At 38.2% G+C, this 21,610-nt stretch overlaps 1 protein-coding gene across 10 annotated transcripts in view; it reads right to left on the reverse strand.

Moving 5' to 3' along the window:
• Window positions 1-21,610, reverse strand: part of CEP170 (centrosomal protein 170) — a 100,123-nt gene that overhangs the window by 3,285 nt on the left and 75,228 nt on the right. For 5 of the 10 annotated variants that reach the window (XM_036355087.1, XM_036355086.1, XM_036355082.1 and 2 more), the window contains 6 exons: window positions 14,734-14,968; window positions 9,295-9,472; window positions 7,154-7,324; window positions 4,033-4,121; window positions 2,083-2,176; window positions 609-660 (listed from right to left, as the gene is read on the reverse strand). In XM_036355087.1, the coding sequence (XP_036210980.1) occupies window positions 609-660; window positions 2,083-2,176; window positions 4,033-4,121; window positions 7,154-7,324; window positions 9,295-9,472; window positions 14,734-14,968 (819 nt within the window). The remainder of the gene's footprint in view (window positions 1-608; window positions 661-2,082; window positions 2,177-4,032; window positions 4,122-7,153; window positions 7,325-9,294; window positions 9,473-14,733; window positions 14,969-21,610) is intronic. The other 5 variants (XM_036355089.1, XM_036355085.1, XM_036355088.1 and 2 more) reach the window with 3 other exon arrangements.

Consider the following 21,610-nt stretch of genomic DNA (forward strand, 5'->3'; position numbering starts at 1 on the left):
TCGGCCTGTTGTACCCCTGGGACTTCTGGGTCAAGACCTACGCAGGCATTAATGCATGATTAAGATCTGACACACACCAATGCACGCCCCTGTCAAAGTTCTCGAGGCAAACTGAGCCTCTCTGCTCCTCTCTTCCGGCCCCTGTGGCCAACACGATGCATCCATTTCTTGTTGCTCATCACACAATTATCATTTGTGTTACTAGTTCATCTGGGTTATACCACAAATATAACTTGAAAATTGCCAAACCAAATAAATAATTCTGTCAATAAGCATTTTAAGCTGCATATACATATTTTAATACATTATTTGATATATTTTTCACATATTAGTATTACATATAATAGGTAATAGATATAATACTATAAATTCATTTATAACATTCAGCAATATGCTCAAGATTTAACTTCATGTCTTTTTAATGATTTATAATGGGGTTTGAACTTTCTTATTATAAGTAATTTGGATATGTCCAAATCTATATTTTTATCCATGTCATTACATTTAATCAAATAATGTTCTAATAATAAGAATATTCTGAAAAATACCACAACATGCACTGTCTTAAAACTGTTAGCTCTTTCTACTTCATTCAGTAGTAAATTTACCTTGCAGCTGTTTTTCAACTCTTTTCAGCTCCTGTAAGATGGAAGAAATCTCCTGGAGGGAAAAAAACAACAAAGAATGACCTCACTTTACGAAAAACATTTTTATTTGGCAATTCCTCGCAGACTCATCTTTATTTGGAATACTTAACATTATCCGCATGGCACTACATTTGTAGCAACAAGATATAAAATAAGTAGGCTAGCCAATAAATACAATTCACATTTTAAAATCTTAAATTAATTTAAAAATAAAATTACTTCTTTCAATGAAATGATAGAAAATGAAAAGTTCAAAATTAAGAAAAGATTTGGAAAAACTGGTACTGATCAGCCTCGCACACCTTTAGGAAAGAGCGTAAGGATTTGATTTTCTTTGGAAAAATGTCTAAGCTTCCAACCTCAGTGTTAGGATGACTCACTGATCGAGAAAAATCTATGCAAATTCTTGAGGAGGAGATAAGCAATTTAAAAACATTTTTTCTTTTTCTTTATTGATTAAGATATTACATATGTGTCCTCGCCCCATTTCCCCCACCCCACTCCCATTCATGCCCTCACCCCCCTGTTGTCTGCTGTGTCATTGGTTAGGCCTATATGCTTGCATATAAGTCCTTTGGTTGATCTCTCCCTCTTACCCCCACCTTCCCCTATCTTCCCTCTGAGGTTTGAGCATCTGATCGCTGCTTCTCTGTCTCTGGATCTGTTTTTGTTCATCAGTGTATGTTGTTCATTATATTCTGCAAATGAGTGAGGTCATGTGATATTTATCTTTTTCTGACTGAATTATTTCATTGAGCATAATGCTCTCCAGCTCCATCCATGCTGTTGCAAATGGTAAGAATTCCTTCTTTTTTACAGCAGCGTAGTATTCAATTGTGTAGATGTATCACAGTTTTCTAATCCACTCATCTGCTGATGGGCACTTAGGCTGTTTCCAGATCTTCGCTATGGTAAATTGTGCTGCTATGAACATAGGGATATATATGTCCTTTCTGATTGGTGTTTCTAGTTTCTTGGGATATAGTCCTAGAAGTGGGATTACTGGGTCAAATGGCAGTTCCTTTTTTAGTTTTTTTCCTCAAAAAAACTAAAAATGGAGATAAGCAATGTATTAAGCAAATGGAAGTGAGCCATGTCAACTTATTTTCAAAACTGCCTACTTATGACATATGATTATTACATGAACACAAACGCATAACAGTAAGAACCACAAAAGCTCCTCCTCCACACCCTCTATCCTTGTTTATTTGGCCCATGTTAGCCTTGAGTTTGACATGCTTGCTCTACAATTTTGAAGTAATCAACATCTTAAACTCCTCTGGGAGTTGGTTTAAGGCATAAAATTTCTAAAACATGTGCATTTACATCTTCCTTCAAAAATGTATATTAACAAACAGCTCAAAAATAAGCATATCATTCCCGCAAAATAAAACGCTGCTATTAACATGTTTTAATAGTTCAGAAAAGTTAGTACCATGCTTGAGGTTTTCACAATGGGAACTTCACTTTCAGCTCTTAGCTTGCTTTCTATTTCATCCCAATTCCGATCTTTATCTTTAAATAATATTCTATAAATAAAAAAACAGAAGCACTTTAATTTTCATATTTAGAAGCCTATCACATTTTTAACAACAATACAAAAACAAAATCTGTTTTCAAGCCTTCACAAGGATAAAGAACTACCTAAATATTACGTAACTGTGAATTAAATCCTAAGCCAATATTGCTAATGAACTCATTTATGTGAGAGATCTGTATTAAGAAAGTAACTGAGTGGTTCTGAATATACACATAAACTCTTGTATTGACCTCACTCTTTATTGAAAACCAAAATATAAAACAAATGTAGATGACATAACACCCCAAATTGTATCTGATATTTGTAATTAACCATCAGTTATAATGAAAACACAACTTTGTTCAGATAGAACATAGTATAAGCATAAGATGAAATTAAGATAAAAATAGGTTGAAGTAGGTATGAATAATTGTGTCTCTTAAGACCTATTTCTATAGGAAAAGGAATCCTATTGATTGAGCAAAGTGTGAACATTATTTTAAAGACTAAAAATTGATGTGCTTACTGTTTTTCTTTACAAATCTTCCTTTTGATAACACAATCGCCAATAAAGACAATTATTTTTAGAAACTAAACTCAAATATGTTAATTTATAAAGTACCACAACATTTTGATTTGCCACTCAAATGTGGAATGGCATCCTTTTCCCCCCAGGACTTTGGATCCGAGACATGACTCAGCAGGTTTAGAGAGATGCAATTACTAGGCATCCTCCTGGTTCTTTGTAAATTTCTTCACTGAGCCTGGAAATCCAATTTAACTGCCTTATATAAGCATCCACACTGTACAAGTAAGTAAATTACTTATTTGTATTTCTTAAAGATCAATGGCCAGGGTCAACTTATTTGAAAACAAAAAATTCATCAATATCAAATCTACATTTACAAATAACCATGATTCAAAAGGCAATAATGGTTCTAGAATCTGATACAGGAACATTCTGATTGACTGCTGAATTTTCTAAACCCCCAAAATAAACCTCCTTGCCAGACATCTAAGAGCTGTTATCCTAATGACCAGGCTACTATTGCACAGATAAATGATGCTGTGCATTGTACAAGAGTCTTAACAGCGCTAGGACCGGGGGGAAGGAAGAAAACAAGGACTATTTCATGGACCAACTTGGAACTATAATGGACTTGTATTATATAGGAAGTCTGCTTAGCCCCTTAGTGCTGAAAATTCAGTGAATTTTGCCAGTACCTAAAGCCTTTTTACATACATTTTCTGAGTCTTTTAAAAGTACACATACCCTTTACTGATGAGGAAGATAAAATTAGAGGAAAGTTTGAGGTCTTATAATAGAAATCTCAAAAGTCTGTTCCTTTAAAACACCATTATAATGTGGAAAATTGCTTCTGGTAACTAATAAAATTAAACCGAGTGAGTATAACTATTCGCTTTTAATGATAAGGGACATTTATTTCTTTTTTTGTCCCCTTCACACTGCCCATTTCGCTCGCGGCTATTACTTCTATCTAAAAAGCAAGGGACGTGGTGGAGGCAGAGTAAGAGTCATTGCCACTGGCTTCACCAGTTCCTAGGAGCAGTGCTAGCAGGCTTGAAAAATGTGGAGCAGGCCGGCCAGCATGGCTCAGTGGTTGAGCATCGACCTATGAACCAGGTCATGGTTCAATTCCCAGTCAGGGCACATGCCCGGGTTGCAGGCTCGACCTCCTGTAGGGGGTGTGCAGGAGGCAGCTGATCAATGATTCTCTTTCATTATTGAAGTTTCTCTCTCTCCCTCTTCCTTCCTCAATGAAATCATTAAAAATATATTTTTAAAAACCGTGGAACAGGCAACTGTTGCTAATAAAAGCAGGAGGTAAAGCCACACCGCAGTACCTGATCTTCCCGGCTGTTTTGTCTATGGACTGTCGGATCTTCTTGGAGAACTGGAAGACGGACGAGAGCAGCAAGTTATCTCCCATGACCTGAGCAGCCAGAGAGAACGCAGACGTTAGCACATCCCCGAGGCCCTGACTCCGCAGCAAGCACGCTGTCCCAGCTCCCTGTGTTCAGGGCATTTAGTATGCATGCCAATTATAATCAAAGACCAAGGAAGATGTAATTAGCATACTGCATAACCACATGGAGGAAGAAATATTCGCAAAGGAGTTCCTTTTTATTACCTGACTTGTAAAGTTGCCCTATTGTTTTGGTCATATCCCTTCATCCCACCATCCATTACTAGCAGGATCATCCCACCATGATCCTGTCTCTCACACCCCCAATGAAATGACCATAAGAGGGAACGCATCAAGAATTGAGAATACTAAATTTACTAGCTATTCTTTCATCAGATCATATGAATACAGAGATGACGAAGATTATAATTCTTGTTCTCCAGGGCGGAGTCTAGTGGGACAGACACATTTTAAAAATGTACTCAAAATGTAAGTTTTTATAATGGGGGTTAGTACCTCCCCAGTTGAAATTCACGGGCAAAACCAGAGGTCAGGCCCGCTTGGCATGGCTCAGTAGTTGAGCATCGACTTATAAACCAGGAGGTCACGGGTTGATTCCCAGTCAGGACACATGCCCGAGTTCTGGGCTCGATCTCCAGTATGAGGTGTGCAGGAGGCAGCCGATCAGTGATTCTCATCATTGATGTTTCTATCTCCCTCTCTCTCTCTCTCTCTTCCTCTCTGAAATCAATAAAAATATATTAAAAGAAACCAAAACAAAACCAAAAAACCAGAGGTCAACAAACTTCTGCAAAGGGCCAGGGAGTGAAGATTGGGGCGAGGCTCTCTGTCCCTACTGAGCTCTCGCTGCAGCGTGAGCACAGCTGCAGATACTGCACAGGCCAGTGGAATAACACTTGCCAGCACAGGTGACAGAGGCACAGCTAGCAGAGCGCTAGGAGGAGGACTACGCTGGGGGCTCAGTGGTGGGATCCCAAACCAGCTCCTTGGCCTGAGAACTGTACCTGGACGCTAGGAAAACCCAGAAAGCAACATAATGGCTTTGGATGTTAAGAAGCTTTAGAGATCTATATACAGTAATATATAGGAAATACAGCCAACTACTCTATAAGAATGTAAGTAAGTGCTAAAACTAAATGTTGCGATTCCGTGCTGTAGGAATTCTAAGGAGAAGGATTTCTGTGAATAAGGCATCAGGAAAAGTAGATCCGGAGAATGACAAGGACTTGAATTTAGGGGGATAAAGGGTTAATTAGAATATGAAAAGCAACAGTGGGCAATGAAAGGCTACAGAGCACAGTGGCACTTTGTGAGCCTTGAGGAATCCAATCCAAAGAGTGGAAGACACATTCATTAGGGATGAAGTGAGAAGGGGCTGGGTAGTCTAAGGGAAGATTAAAACAGAAAAGGATATCTCTTTTTTTCTACCCCATAAAGTGTAGCTCATTGTCACAGTATATTGTATATTGAAGATTTTCTGATATTAAGCTGGAGATAACTATCAACCTAGATGCTTCCATTCTCTTTAAAAATATAACTTCTTCCACATAGTTTAATTACATTTAGACAAATTTATCTTCCCGGACCTCAGGCAGAATGTAGATAAGATCAGAGAATGGGTCCTTTTCCTGACACCAAGAACAATAAATAACTATCAGGCCAGGCCAGGACCATCTAGCATCCTGCAGCCGTGCCTAAGGAGCCGGCCACATGCTTTTCTACCAGAGGGAGATTTAAAAAAATATATTTTAATTGATTTCAGAGAAGAAGGGAGAGGAAGAGAGAGAGACATCAATGATAAAAGAGAATCATGGATCGGCTGCCTCCCGCACGCCCCACACTGGGGATCGAGCCCACAACCCGGCTATGTGCCCTGACCTGGAATCAAACTGACCTCCTGGTTCACAGGTCAATGCTCAACCACTGAGCCACACCAGCCAGGCCATCAGAGGTAGTTTTTCACTACTCCGTGCTATTGCAAACATACATATTCACGTATACTAACTTTTAGCTCCTATTCCTTAAATACAGGGATCCATAGATGCCAGCCTAGGATCAAACCCTTCTTGTCAACGGCCTCTTTCTATATCAGTGATGGCGAACCTTTTGAGCTCGGCGTGTCAGCGTTTTGAAAAACCCTAACTTAACTCTGGTGCCGTGTCACATATAGAAATTTTTTGATATTTGCAACCATAGTAAAACAAAGACTTATATTTTTTATATTTATTTTATATATTTAAATGCCATTTAACAAAGAAAAATCAACCAAAAAAATGAGTTCGCGTGTCACCTCTGACACGCGTGTCATAGGTTTGCCATCACTGTTCTATATTCTCCTTCTACCCACACCCTAGCTGGGAAGCTGGACCACCTCTGCATATCACTCCTGAGTTAGCTCTTGGGTGCTTTCCCTTCAGTGAAATACTGTTCATGTTTTGTTTTGTTTTGAAATAGATTTTTCTATTGGATTGTTTTGTCTTTTTAACTGATTGGTAAGATTCTTCATATATTATAGATACTAATCCTTCGCCGTTTGCCTGTTTAATATACTCAAATTTATCAATGTTTTAAAGTCAAAAGTTTTTGTGTCTTTTACAAAATCATTCCCTACTGCAATGTTGAAAGATATTTAATATATTTTTACTAAGGTTTTACTTTCACCCTGTAAAACTTAGCTCATTTGGAGTTATTTGTATATGAGGTGATGTCAAGATGGAATTTCATTCTACCCCTAAAGACAAGCATTTTTGCCTGGCTGGGGTGGCTCAATGCACATGGTTCGATTCCCAGTCAGGGCACATGCCTGTTTGCAGGCTTGATCCTCAATAGGAGGCATGCAGGAGGCAGCTGATCAGTGATTCTCTCTCATCATTGATGTTTCTATCTCTCTCTCCCTCCCTAAAATCAATAAAAATATGTTTTAAAAAAAACAACCAAAAAAGACAAGCACTTTTCCCAGCCTAGTTATTGAAGAGTTCCTCCTCTCCCACAGACGGACATCCCCCTCTGCCGCTAGTTGATGCCGATGGTTTACGTACCTCATCTCTGCTCCAGGTCCTCCGCCTCGTGATTGTTAAGTGATCGGGAGGCTCTGGCGGTTGAGGCCTTGAATCGTTAGCCCGACAGTTGTTCCCTTCCGGTGTTTTAGAATTAACCAATGGCGGGATCTTTCGGAAGTTGAGGCTTTCATCAAAAACTCGATCAACCAACTAATAGGACAAGAGCAAACCTTTATGAGAATAATTTGGAAAAGCAGAGATATTGGCATTATCATTTTTCATGATTAGACAGAAGTTATTTCATTCTCAGGTAGTAAGAGAAGCATGATATCTTCAATAAACCAATTACTCTTTCTTTTCATAAGCACGCCAAAGGTGTCTTTTATAAAACAGATGCTCATCTACATAGATTCTATTTTCAAAATCCAAAATACAGAGCTATTATCAATTTGATTCTTCCATGGACAAGATTTCCCCCAAATGGAAAACGGATGGTAAATTGGAAAAGCTGAGCCATGTAGATAGACAAGGAGCTCATATTACTCACATTGCCTTACCAGTGTAAAATAATGGTTCTGTTTCTTTTAGTTTCCTATCTTGGTTTTTTTCTCCCCAAATCCAGGTGCTAAATTTCTTCATAGATACACAAATTGCAAATTCCAATTAAATTTACAAAAGGAAAAAATTTTAAATCTACAAAATAAGTATGTTGGTCTTAAAGAAATTTTTAACAATGCGACAGAAATTACGTATTCCTCCAACAAAAAGGATATACTGCCACCTACAGTTCAAACTACACACGTATAATACAAAGTAACTCGGGTTTACTGAAGAAGGAATATATTTTAGTACAATATTCAGAAATAAAAAAGAAAAATGAAAGTCTATTCAATGAAATGTATGAATAATTTTACTGGGTCTGAGTGAATCATCATGTTAGATAAAATTTAGTTAGACAGCTGAGAAAATATTATCTTTATCATTTTTAATGTACCGAAAAAATTGTGTATGTCTTGCCACCAAGAAGATTCTGTTTTTCACCAAAAAAGGATAATTTTATATACATAGACAGTTAATCAACATGGTAACAAAACTACACAGACTGATGAAGCACCATTTACCAAATTAGGCAACACATAAAGGGGAAAAAACACCAAAAAGTGACTATTAAAAAGTTAGGCTATAAAAGGAGTGTGACAAGAAGCAACCAAAGACAGTATTATTAGCATCGATAACCAGAATTAAACTTCTCAAAAACGGTAGCCATTTTTGGTTAATATTGGGAACACTATTTTATAAATTAAGGATGTGGAATCATTAATATTGGAGGTTGGCAAATGTTTTTCTGTGAAGGGCCAGAGAATAAATATTTTAGTTTGCGGCCATCCAGTCTCCGTCCGACTACTAGATTCTGATATCATTAAACAATGAGTGTGGCTTTGTCCTAATAAAACTTTAATCCATTCTTTCAAGTGCCAAGCTTTTGTTTGTGTTTCTGCACCAAATCAAGAGAGCCAACATGACCAGAGTACCATCAATTTTACATTGTGTTAACGGTACCTTCTGGAGCAATGTTAAGTAAATGCTGCCCCCTAGAGGTGGAAAGCAGGAACGATGGTTTTGGAAGGACAATAGCCTGTTAATTTACATTACACAGAGTTTACCAGAAAGTTGCAAGATTGAAAATATATATATGTATTTGTGTGTGTGCACGAACATATATATGTATACACATATATATACACATGTAAATTTTCAAAGGATCTTGTGTATATATGTCTGTGAGTAGAAGTGAAACTAGAATTTTTCTTTCCTTGCCATTAGAGCCATCTCCTAATTAATTAGCTAGGAAAATACTTTTTTAATTGAAGTATTTTCATAGTCAAATTTTACAGAAACTTTATCAAATTCTGGCTTGCTTTTCACATACCATTTATATTCATATTTTAAGTGAAACTGCACCAATCGCAAAGTACTTATTGTAAATAATATCACAACTTCATGCCAATATTAGTAGTAGACAAGGGTTAGTCTTTACGAGTGTTGTTAAAAACACACAAAAGCAATCTGTTAGAGCAAAGATGGAAAATGCAGAGCTTCGTGCAAACAGGGAGGGCGGACGTAAGTAAAATAAACTGCGCAAAAAGCTAAAAGCAAAAGAAATAAAGAAAAGAAAGAACCTTATGCATTTCTCCATGAGGCTCTCCTACCTCTTCTCTAGTGTCTATGGCAGAGCCAGGGGTGGTGGCGGCAGTGCTTACTGTGGTACTAGGGGCAGTGCCCGAGGACGTCACCGAGTCTATCTCGCCGGCTACGTCGTTGATTTCCCGAGCAATGAGAGCAAGGTCTTGGCTGATCCTGGAATAATTTAAGAGAGAACTTTAATCGCTTTTCAGTAACAGCTCTAGAAACATCATTTATGATGGAACCAGTTATGTAAGTTGTACATCTAAACATATGTACTCCAAACTTAAGGTTCTCTGGAAGTGTTAACTATTTTGATGTTTGGAATCTTAAACTTTAATTTTTAAAAAATGAATAAGCCCTGGCCAGTGTGGCTCAGTGGTTGAGCATCGACCTATGAACCAGGAGATCACTGTTCAATTCCCGGTCAGGGCACATGCCCGGGTTGTGGGCTCGATCCCCAGGGTGGGGCATGCAGGAGGCAGCTGATCCATGATTCTCTCTCATCATTAATGTTTCTATCTCTCTTTCCAGCTCCCTTCCTCTCTGAAATCAATAAAAATGTATTTAAAAAATAAATATTAAAAGAATTAAATGAATAAAACTAAATTCCATATAATCTTAAGTTGTTATTTTGAAAAATATACTTTAAACACCCTGAAGTAGTGATATGTTTTTTAAAACACACTTGGATGAGAAAAAGCATTACAATTTTATTTTCACTAACTTCTCACAGAAGCTTAGCATTTTCAGTTATAAATACAAGCAGCAAACAGTAGTAGTATTAGCAATACTGGTGATTTCTGACACCAACAGAAATCACATTATAGTTGCTACAGGTAACTCAAAACATTTAGTCATCACTACTTCAAAATTACTGCAGTCATTAAGCTCACAGCAATGATGGTCACTTCGGTATTTTAACAAAGAACCATATGTTACTACTAGAGGCCTAGGGCACGAATTTGTGCACTGGTGGGGTCCCTCAGCCTGGCCTGCGCCTTCTTGCAATCCGGGACCCCTTGTATGTTACTATACCGCTTCAGTGGTATTTTGATAACTATCCAGTATTTCAATATAATTGCGTTTCTCTGCAATTCCATGTTTATGATTTAGAAAGACTGTCCTGAGAAGCGCTCCGTAGCTTCTGCAGATGGCCAAAGGGGCCCATGGTACAAGAAGAGCTGCGGGGAGCACTTTACGCTCCTGTGTACATCACTTCATAGTACACACACATCATTCGAGGGCCACAACGTTCTTGTGAGGTAGGTCTTATCTAACTGATTATGGATAAGGGCACATTCTGAGAGAAGCTGGGTGGCTCGCTCATGACCACACAGCATAAAGGCAGCTATGGCAGGACCACACTCAGGTCCTCTGATGATCTCTGGTAAGAGTTATTTAGTTCTTTATGAACATGAGCTCATTTCCAAAAGAACTAAGTAACTGTTACCAGTGCTCAACCACTGAGCCATGCCAGGCAGGCTACTGCTATGTTTTTAAGAGGGAGAAACTCACAAAATCTACCACTGATACTAATGTTTTCCTCCAAAAGATTTCAGTTCAATGAAACTTCAAAGTTTCCAACTTCAAACATCGGCTGTACATGAACTCAATTTTGGCTGCTCCCTCAGGAAAGGTTTTGAAAACACAGAGCATTCTAAAAGTACATGTTTAAGCTCCCTGCGACTTTAAAATCCAAAGGACAATGTAGCATTTGTTTTTAGCTTATGCAAAAATGTTAGCTTGAAAGGCTTACAAGGAATGGAGTATTTGCATAAAATTTTAACTATAAATTTAAAAAGAGAAGCTAGGTTGAGGCTTATGGCCCAACAGAAGCAATCTGTGGTCAGTTCCTGTTTTATCTACCAGAGTGAATATTTCCTGGCCCCTCATTATGTGTCCCGCACTGTGTGTGGCCCTAAGAGCTATAGTGGTGAAGAAGCGGTTAGGGTCCCCCTAATAAGCTTAGAATAATGTAATGAGTACCATTATAATAAAATATATAATATAATCACAATCACTATATTATAATATAACTAGAGGCTCAGTGCATGAAATTCGTGCACGGGGGGGGCGGGGGGGAGGTGTGTCCCTCAGCCCAGCCTGCGCCCTCTCGCAGTCCAGGAGCCCTTGGGGGATGTCTGACTGATGGCTTAGGCCCGCTCCCCATGGGCCTAAACTGGCAGGTGGACATTCTTAGCTTGCCGCAGAGGCAGGAGAGGCTCCCGCCACCACCACTGCGCACACCAGCGGTGAGCCCAGCTTCTGGCTGAGCGGTGCTCCTGCTGTGGGAGCACACTAACTACCAGGGGAAAGCTCCTGCGTTAAGTGTCTGCCCCCTAGTGGTCAGTGCGCATCATAGCGACTGGTTGTTCCACTGTTTGAATGATTTGCATATTAGCCTTTTATTATATAGGATGAGCATCATTTCAAAGCTTTATATTCATCAACTCATTTAATTCTCACAACCACCTGTAAAAGAAGTATTATCATCTTGTTTTACAGTTGAGGAAAATGAGCCTTAGGTGAAGTTATGTGACCAGTTTAAGGTCACAAATGGTAAGTGGTCTAACTAGATCTTTTTATGTCATGCTACATCTGACATTACCATTCCATATATAATTTAAAAAACTTGTTAAATGTTGATGTAATTCTTTTGAGAAAAGGTTTAAAGTGTTCCCCAGATGATTTATTCAATTCCTACAATTTCCTGAAATAAAAGAACAAGGACAAGAAACAGGATAACCAGGCTTAATGAGATAAAAAATAATCATACAAAAATCAATTCTTTTTTAAGGTTTTTTAAGCAGACATTTGTACAATGAAATTTCTGACATTTGTAGAAAGCAGTATGAATTAATTAGAAACAACACAGACCACAGCAATGTCAACATGTTATGCATGTTGTACTAAAACTGTACTAAAATGAACTCAATGTATATACAATAAGCACCAAAAAAGCCCTCTTTTAATTTGCAAGTATGCTGTGTATACAAGAGCTCTTTCTTTGCATGGCAATTCCTATCTTAAAGTTGACTTAATAATACAGATCATTAAATTTAAATCCACACTGCTTAAAAATCTCAACATCTACTAAAAACAGTATTAGTAAAAGGCAAATTATTAAAAAAAATGAATATCTTCAAGTAGAAATAGCAAATTTATAATGCAATATAGGTTATGAATCTGCATATGGTTGTTAAATCTAAACTTACAAATTATGTGATGCTTCTAGATTATGCTAATAGAAAATTTTACACCTCTTGTATCTGCTTTTTTTCTAAATCCAATCTTCTAATGCCTGCTCTTCTAAAAATTTGTATATTTTTATTGATTTTAGAGAGGAAGGGAGAAAGAGATAGAAACATCACTGATAAGAGAGAATCATCGATCGTCTGCCTCCTGCACACCCCCTTACTGGGGATCGAGCCCAAAACCCCGGGCGTGTGCCCTGACCGTATGGAACCAAGACCTCCTGGCTTGTAGGTCGATGCTCAACCACAGAGCCACGCCGGCCGGGCCACCTTCACTCTTATACTTGAGCAAAACTTCATACTTTTTCAACCTCTCACATCACTCTGCCTTCTATGAGTTACACACACCTTTGCTTCCTTCCTTTAACTGTGAACTCTCTGAGGACATCCAGGCCCCAGTCACCTTCACAGTCCACTCAGCTAAGCACTGCTTCACTCACAGGAGCTGGTGAAGATTCTTTGTTGAGTGGATGGGGACTGTGTAGGTACGGGCATACCTCGCTTTACTGTGCTTTGATTGACAAGTGTCCTATAGGAACACTGACCATCAACATCAACTTTCTACTTTCTTTCCTTCCCTGTTTTCTATCCTTCCTCCTCCCCTTTTTAATTCCTTAAAACAGACAAACAATCAAATAAACAAACAAAATACCTTCTCTGGCTCTAAGAAATATGGTAGAAAAATATACTTCAAAAAGCTAAAATTTCAAAGGCACATTTTATTAGTATAGTGCTACTGACAAACTACAGGGAAAAGGCCTAAGACCATTAAGGGCTACATGGCCTGGCCTGGAGTCCTGCTCTCGATAATAAAACACACATGGACAGTAGTAACAAAATGCACATCATACCGCAGTGGAACCAAGTGAAAACTTCACACACAGTTCCCATCCCCTTTCCCTCTGCATTCTTTTCGTTTGGGGGCAAGGGTGTGGGTTTGGCCAAGAAGGCTGTTTAGTGGTTCTAGTTTGGGGTGGAGAGCTTGAGAGGGGAGGCTCCCGAGAGGACGCAGACATGCACTCTGGTACCTCAGGCAGCACTTGAACTTGTGGGTGGGACATCTCCACCGGAAGGGACAAATGATGAGACAAGAGCAAGGCCTGCCGCTGCCGGCTGTGGCACAGACTCCCTCACTACAGGAATTCTGTGGGCCTGTAAGAATCCATGCCTTCCTCTAACTAGAACGGGCTTACCCACTTCAATAGTTATTCTCACGACAATGCTACTTATATGGTGACATAAAAGTGTTTCAGCAGCACAATGGGATTAAGAGCATGTTCTCTAGGAGTTAAACGCAATTACAATAATTAAAAACAAAAAACTCTAAACATTACATTAAGATAATAAGCAGAAAAAACACAATTTACAGAAGTCAATAGAGGAAAGAAACAAAAGATAAAGACCATAGTGTTATAAGTTTATTTTTTATAAAGCACCTATGGACTAATATGTAATTCTTTAACAATGTTGCCAAGTGTAAAACTTGGTATTTTGCATGGATATGATGAAAGCATTTAGATAACATATGGTATCCGGCAATAAAATTCCTCTGATATCTTGAGAACTTTAAAAGTTATCTTTTAATCACTATAGCATCTGTTTGATTATAGCCTCTCTCAATGTTCAACCACAAGTTATCAATTAAAAATCACATCTGAATTTTACTTATTATATAACCTAATGGTTACAACAAATTTATTTAACAGAAAAGAAACATATTTTGATTTAATTAAAGGGTTGAACTATACTTAATTAATGCATAAATGTGATACAATGTACCTACTCTAATTCTTCACAGAGAACATTAACCACATATCTCTAACAAGTACATTATTACCTCTTAAAAGCAAAATAATCAAAAATTTAGCTGTACAATTCTTCTAATTATATAGAGCTGATACTACCTCTCAAAAATTATATTGACTCATCAGCACTTCTATTATAAATAAAAAGTAATCAAAAGATATTCATTCCACAATATGTTAGCAACACTGGCATTGAAAATATGAAAGGAAAAAAAAATGGAGAGTAATACTTCCGACAAAGCCAAGTTCACAGTTACCTGTGGCTCTCACCTCTTGGGCTGTTAGTACAGATCAAGTGGAAGCTGAACTTGGTTGCCAAGGTGAAATGCTGGCACCCAATGTCCACCCTGAAAGAGAACCCACCGACACCAACCTGGCGATCTCCTCTCGGTGAGCAGTCCAGTCTCGAATGTAGTCTTCCTGCTCTTTGATCCGGTGCTTGAACGAAGAACTCGTAGGCATGGCGGACCCAGAGCTCTGCAATCGCGTGGTTTTCAGGGCTGGAGAAGTACGTAGACGGGTATGTTTAGGGGAGTTACGGTTTGATCCAAATTCATCTTCTGAGGTGGAAGCATAATCAGTGGGAAAGCGCCTCCATCTTGAATTTACTAAATTAGTTTAATTATTAAAAAAAGAATTATTATGTCATCTATTAAAGGAGATCAAGTAAAAATCACGATTTCAAAAACACTACGAGAGCACACACATCATGATTTTCAATAACTGACATACAACATACCTCACAAAAAACCATACGTCTACTACTGCTTCAAGATAAAACATTACGGTTTGGTAAATTAAAAACAATGAACAATTAAAAATAACCGAAAGACTGTGTTTTCCATAATATGGTGAATAAACATTCAGATGAAAAAGTCACTAATGGTAAACAACTAAGCAAGCTCTATTCATACATGTGTAACGTAGGTAGTTTTTAATATTTCTCATTCGAGTGAAGATATGGATTTTTAAAAAATGACAGCAATAATAACAACAAAAATAAATTTAGGGAAAAGATTTCTTCATGCCACATGGACTTTCAACATGGAGATGACAGAAACCCTCTTTTCCCAACATACAAACGTGCATAATTCCTGCGTGGAAATTATGTCTTTATGGCAGAAAAAAAACGTTACCTCTGTCACTCAACATCCTGTTACGCTATGATTGGAAATAATCTGTTTACATGTAAAAACACGACAAAGCATCTTTAGTACAATGCCACTGCTTTGACACGGAGAGCAGCTGGTGAAATAGACAATGGCATAGAAGCTACGAGGAGCAAAACTCTGCAGGCTACTCTCACAACCATTGACATTTAGCACAGGAGATAACATTGAAAAACCAGTAAACAAATTAATGCAGACACTTCACCACCAAGACTGTTACAAGAATCCAACATAATTTGTGAAGCATAAATAGAGGTTAAAAAACAGAGAGATGCCTGGCCAGCGTGGCTCAGTGGTTGAGCATCAACCTATGAACCAGGAGGTCATGGTTTGATTCCCGGTCAGGGCACATGCCTGGGTTGCGGACTCTGTCCCCAGTGTGGTGCGTGCAGGAGGCAGACGATCAATGATTCTCTCTCATCACTGATTTGCTCTCTCTCTCCCTCTCCTTTCCTCTCTAAAATTAATACAATACACTCCATGAGGGCAGGAACTATGCCTGTGTAATCCATCAGCGAATAGCTAGCACTTAGCAGAGTGTCTAGTTACTAATGTTTCATATGTTTGAATAAATTAATTAATTTCTGGATATGACCGTCTGCTTTTCTTGGATTAGGAAAAATCTAATAAAAAGCATGAGATGGTTTTTGGGGTTAAAAGTAACAAAACCTCAGCCCCTGCTCTAAGTTACAACTGCTAAAAATATTAGTAACATTTTTCTCTTTCTCTCTCTCTCTTTAAAAACAGAATCTGGCCCGGCTGGTGTGGTTCAATGACTGTCAACCTATGAACCAGGAGGCCACAGTTAGATTCCCGGTCAGGGCACATGCTTGGGTTGTGGGCTTAATCCCCAGTAGGGGGGGTGCAGGGGGAAGCTAATCAGTGATTCTTTCTCATCACTGATGTCTCTATCTCTCTCTCTTCTTCTCTGAAATCAATAAAAAACAAAACACACAACAAAAAAGCAGAAACTGACCCTGGGCTGTGTAAGTTGGTGAAGTTTAGAATTCCTTTATCTTATTCCCCTTGAATTTATATCTTTCCTGCCTTTTCCTCCTCAACTACATTTTTGCATGGGGCCTTTTAAGGCTGATTTGGCTTGGAGATAAAATGGATATCTGAGCTGGCTCTCAGATAAAAGAGAGACATCTGCAATCAGGAATATGCCATAAATCAGGGACTACCCATTTGTTCTGATTGACATCCTATGGGAAGCTCCTGGAGCTCAGAACTAGAGTCATGGGTGTAAGAGAATGAAGATACGCAGAAACTTCATGGCTGTCTACAGAAGTGCATGCAAACCCATATGCAGAACTCTGGGAAATTAATTAGTGTTTTGAAGGGTGGATTAAATACAATTTCTGATTTTAACATCATCACTTATCATTAACATAAATAATACTTTTACTTTTACCATGGTGGAAGTTTACTCATTTCGGGACATTTGAAAACTCCCTAATGGAACTGACCCTGAGAACTTGAAAACAATTTTCAGAAAAGTTTAGAGATAAGAGCAAAGTGGTTTTAGGAAAAAATTAGAAATATGGAAAACCAATTAAAATGTGGCTAAAAACATCAGTAATATGGCAAAACAAATTCATACTTTTCATTAAAGGCATTTCATTTAATGCTAAATGTTTATTTTGGTACCTTAGCATATTGTTCATAAAAGGAAATTGTTAAATAAGGAAAAGATCGTTTGTTAGATTAAACTTCCTGATTTGGAAACTATGGTAACCATACCCATTATTGAAAATTGTTTGGAGAGAGCAATGCCAACAACAAAGACTTTGTTTTCATAAACTGCAGGTGATATGAAACCACAAGCAGGTATGATGGGACCGAGGTGGGTAATTTAGAGGCAATTTAGAAAGAATGGCCACAATAACTGATATGGTTCATGAGTGGCAGAGCGCAGAAAAGAGAATGAGAAGCGGAGACCACGTGCTACTAATGTGTGTTACACACCACGTGACAGTACATAAGCAGAGCCACACTAGAATGAACTTTTAATAATCTGAGTCCCAAGATCAGAAAATTGTGGAGAAATTTTGGAGAAAAAAAATAAAAGAAACACTTCATTTTCATAAGAAATTCATAAACTTTCCACGTATTTTTTTAGGTCTCTTTAAGAAGCCAGTAAAATGGTGATAGCTTCTAATAACATCTTTAAAAGGAAAAGCAACCAAAAGAATAAAACATACTGTAAAACAGGAAGGTAGCATATCTAGGTTTGTTCTAAAATTGAGGGTAAAATGAGAGAGAAAGTAAGTAGGGTACAGCAGAGAAGTGAAAATGATTGCTCTCCCAGGACTTCAGGGTTAGTTTTCCAGTGGAAAACACGCCACACACAGTGCACCAGGCAGCAAAGCTCAGGTGTCTCCGGACCCCTCAGCTTGTCTAGTGACAGCACAGACTGAAGTTAAAACAGAGCAAAACGACTCCTGGGGAGAAGGGGCTGGGAAGGGGACTTTAATACCAGGACCTCTGACCTGCTATTTCTAAAGAACCTCTTTTAATACCTTTTGCCTTGCTTCCTAATGATAGCAGCTATACATTTATCTGAAGAAAATCTCTATAATCTGCTAGTTCTTGCAAAAGAAACTTCAAGTTAGAGTGTTCTTAACTTTCCCCAATGCCTATGTATTTAACAGAATTGTAGAATAGAATGGCCTTAGACGTTAGATAGCCTAAAATAGAGAAGAGACACCCAGAGAGGCCCTTCCTTGTTTAACGCAAAGCCAAGTCTACTGACTCCGAGTTCAAAACTCATCCCTTACTATTCTGATTGCGTGACAAGTAAATGTTAGAAAATCTGTTTTAAAAAATATTTCCAGTTAGACTAATTTTTTTTTTTAAAAGGCACCCTCAATTTCTCATAGAACAATAGACTTTCATATTTCTACCTGTGTTGAAGAAAAATGTTACTTCAGCCTCTTGAATTTTATTCTGCTTAGGTAAAATCATTTATAGCAGTGGTTCTCAACCTTCTGGCCCTTTAAATACAGTTCCTCATGTTGTGATCCAACCATAAAATTATTTTCGTTGCTCCTTCATCACTGTAATGTTGCTACTGTTATAATCGTAATGTAAATATCTGATATGCAGGATGGTCTTAGGCGACCCCTGTGAAAGGGTCATTTGACCACCAAAGGGGTTGCGACCCACAGGTTGAGAACTGCTGATTTATAGAATTAAGTTTAATTTGATATCATTAGGCTTATTTGATATCTTGGCATTACTAAGGCATTTCCGATAAATCATTTGATTGAAAGTATGCATGGAGGTATTTGAAAGGCCAATCTCTGGGTGGTTTCTTGGCTGGTGTGGTGTTGAGTAGCACATATAATGAAATGAGGGGAAGTTCTAAGATGGGCTTAATTAGTTTCATAGCTAACCTGAAAATTATCTCAGCTACATTAATTATAAGCTTATTTTAGTTATACAGTTATGCAATACTCCCTTCTTGTGGAATAAACTACAGCCACTATAAAAACATACCATGATCTAGAAAATTAAAAAATGGAAAGGTTATTAGGATCATTTATGTACGAATGGTCTGATTTCTTTTACTGTTACCAAAACTTTGTTGCTTTTAAAACGCATGCACATTCATAGATGTAACAAAAGCATTTCAGACAATAAGCACCACATCTTCATATAATAATACTTTTGTGGGAAATTAAACCACAAACATATGTATTTTTAAGAGCATGTAGCAATAAGATCATTGAGGAAAAGATCCCTGAGAAATAACTTAAGCCATGAATACCCAACATTTAATCCCTCCATCTATAAATTTTGAGGACTAGAATAAAAAAGGGAAAGCGGTATAAAAAAATTCTAAGGATATTAAAGTGTTGTTTTTATTTTTTAGAATGTATACTTAAAACATAATGAAAGTCAACTGCTTTATTTTGACAATTCAGGGTACTTAGTGTAAAACAGATCTTATTAATATAGATCTGGACGTTTCTATATAATGATATTAAATGCTAATTGAAGGAGTATTTTTGAGAAAAAACTAGTTAAACTAGAAGTATATTACATCAGAATTAAAGAATTAAAAAACCTTCACTCTTAATTTTGCTAAATCAGAGATTTCCACTTTTCTGTTTTTATCATACATATTTCTTTGAAAACCTTTTTTAGGCATAGCCTAAAATATGAAATATGAATTATTACAGGATTATTTTCACATATGCCAATTTGGGCTCTATCAGAGGCTCTAGGAACAGATAGTTCAAAGATTTTTAAAGTTTACAGTATGCATAGCAACACTGATCACATATTCCTTTAAATCATATTTCAGAAGCTAAGAATTTTATTTTCTTTTTCCACTCAAGATATTATGATTATCTTAAGTATAAATATCATAATATCAAAGACAATTCAATTAGCAACATTATAAAAGTATGTCTGTCTATTTTTAACTACCCACCCCATGTAGCTACTGTAAGTAGTACCACTGACTGACTGACATATTCTGGCCTCTGTCTTTCTAGATAAAATATAAATGTGCGTCTTGGGAGAATCTGGATACACAATGCCGGGTCCTGACGGGGAACGTGGCATCAGGAGGAACATGAACTTGGTAAAAGGTCAGAATGACAAAGACCTTCATGTTGTGTATTGGCTTCTTATGTGTAACCCAGTGGAGTCCAGTCTTGGATTCTCATCTTGCCCCTTCATAGCTATGTGACCAGAGCAGGTGATTTCATCTCTTGCCTTAGCTGCCTGAACGGGATAACTGCCAGCTGTGACACCCCATGATTTTAATTATTTAACACACTGCTCTTAAGTATGAAGGCTAAGATCTCATACCTCCGTGTGCCCTAGAGAATGTCCGTGAACAATTCAGGTACTTTATGGACACAGAAAACTGCATGTTTGTCAAGCTCTGTGTTTAAAGAAGCCGGAACAAAACTCATCCTTAAAGACGTGAGGATAATATGACATCTTACAGCTGCCTCTTAGACTTGCTGAAGTCATCACTTTTGGTTTGCATCTCAAATAAGCCCTTAAGTCAGACACTGAGGAGCTGCCCCAGATCGCTCGCGTGTTAAGAGCTACAACGAGGACAGAGGAAGAGGTGTCCCATGCAACTGGGTAACACACAGCCCATGCTACCACCTATGTTAGGACGGGGGGTACCGAAACGCTTTGGAACTTAGAGATGAGGTGACGAAACAAGCAACATATCAGAGGACACCTCACAGAATGGGGCACAAAGCAAATGTGAGTTGAAGAGGTAGAGCCCTAAGGAACAACAGTATAACACTGAGTAAACATAAACCAAGAGATAGTAGTAGTTAGTTTAAAATGCTTGGTAATCAGCCTAACCAGTTTGGCTCAGTGAATAGAGCGTCGGCCTGTGGACTGAAGGGCCTCGGGTTCGATCCCAGTCAAGGGCATGCACCTTGGTTGAGGGCACATCCCCAGTAGGGGGTGTACAGGAGGCAGCTGATTGATGTTTCTCTCTCATCAATGTTTCTAACTCTCTATCCTTCTCCCTTCCTCTCTGTAAAAAATCAATAAAATATATTTAAAATAAAAAAATACTTGGTAATCAGCCTGGCTGGTGTAGCTCAGTGGATTGAGTGTCAACCTATGCACCAGGAGATCACCAATTTGATTCCCAGTCAGGACACAGCCCATGTTGTGGACTTGATCCCCAGTAGGGGGCATGCAGGAGGCAGCTGATGGATGTTCCTCTCACATTGATGTTTCTCTCTCCCTTTCTAAAATCAATAAAAACATTTAAAAATACTTGGCAATCAATCTATGAACCACCAACTAAAACTTGAAGGGTAGAAACAAGAGGATGGGGCAAAGGGGAAAATGCTTGTCTTCTTTGTGTAACCATGAGTCTATGCTACCTTCAGCCTACACTCATTCCTACCACAGGTAGGACCACCATCACCACACCCCCTGACCAGGACAGAGATGGAAAGGTGAATAGAGTGGAGGAAGCAGCAGTGAAGAGAGAGGAGGAATAAAAATGAAAACAAGTAACACATGAACAGTGCTGTTAGCTTTGGGTCTGGCGGGCTCTACTGTGCAGATGTAAAAATAAAAAAA

The sequence above is a fragment of the Myotis myotis genome, unplaced genomic scaffold (genome assembly GCF_014108235.1).
Source record: "Myotis myotis isolate mMyoMyo1 unplaced genomic scaffold, mMyoMyo1.p scaffold_m19_p_21, whole genome shotgun sequence".
NCBI classification, from domain to species: domain Eukaryota; kingdom Metazoa; phylum Chordata; class Mammalia; order Chiroptera; family Vespertilionidae; genus Myotis; species Myotis myotis.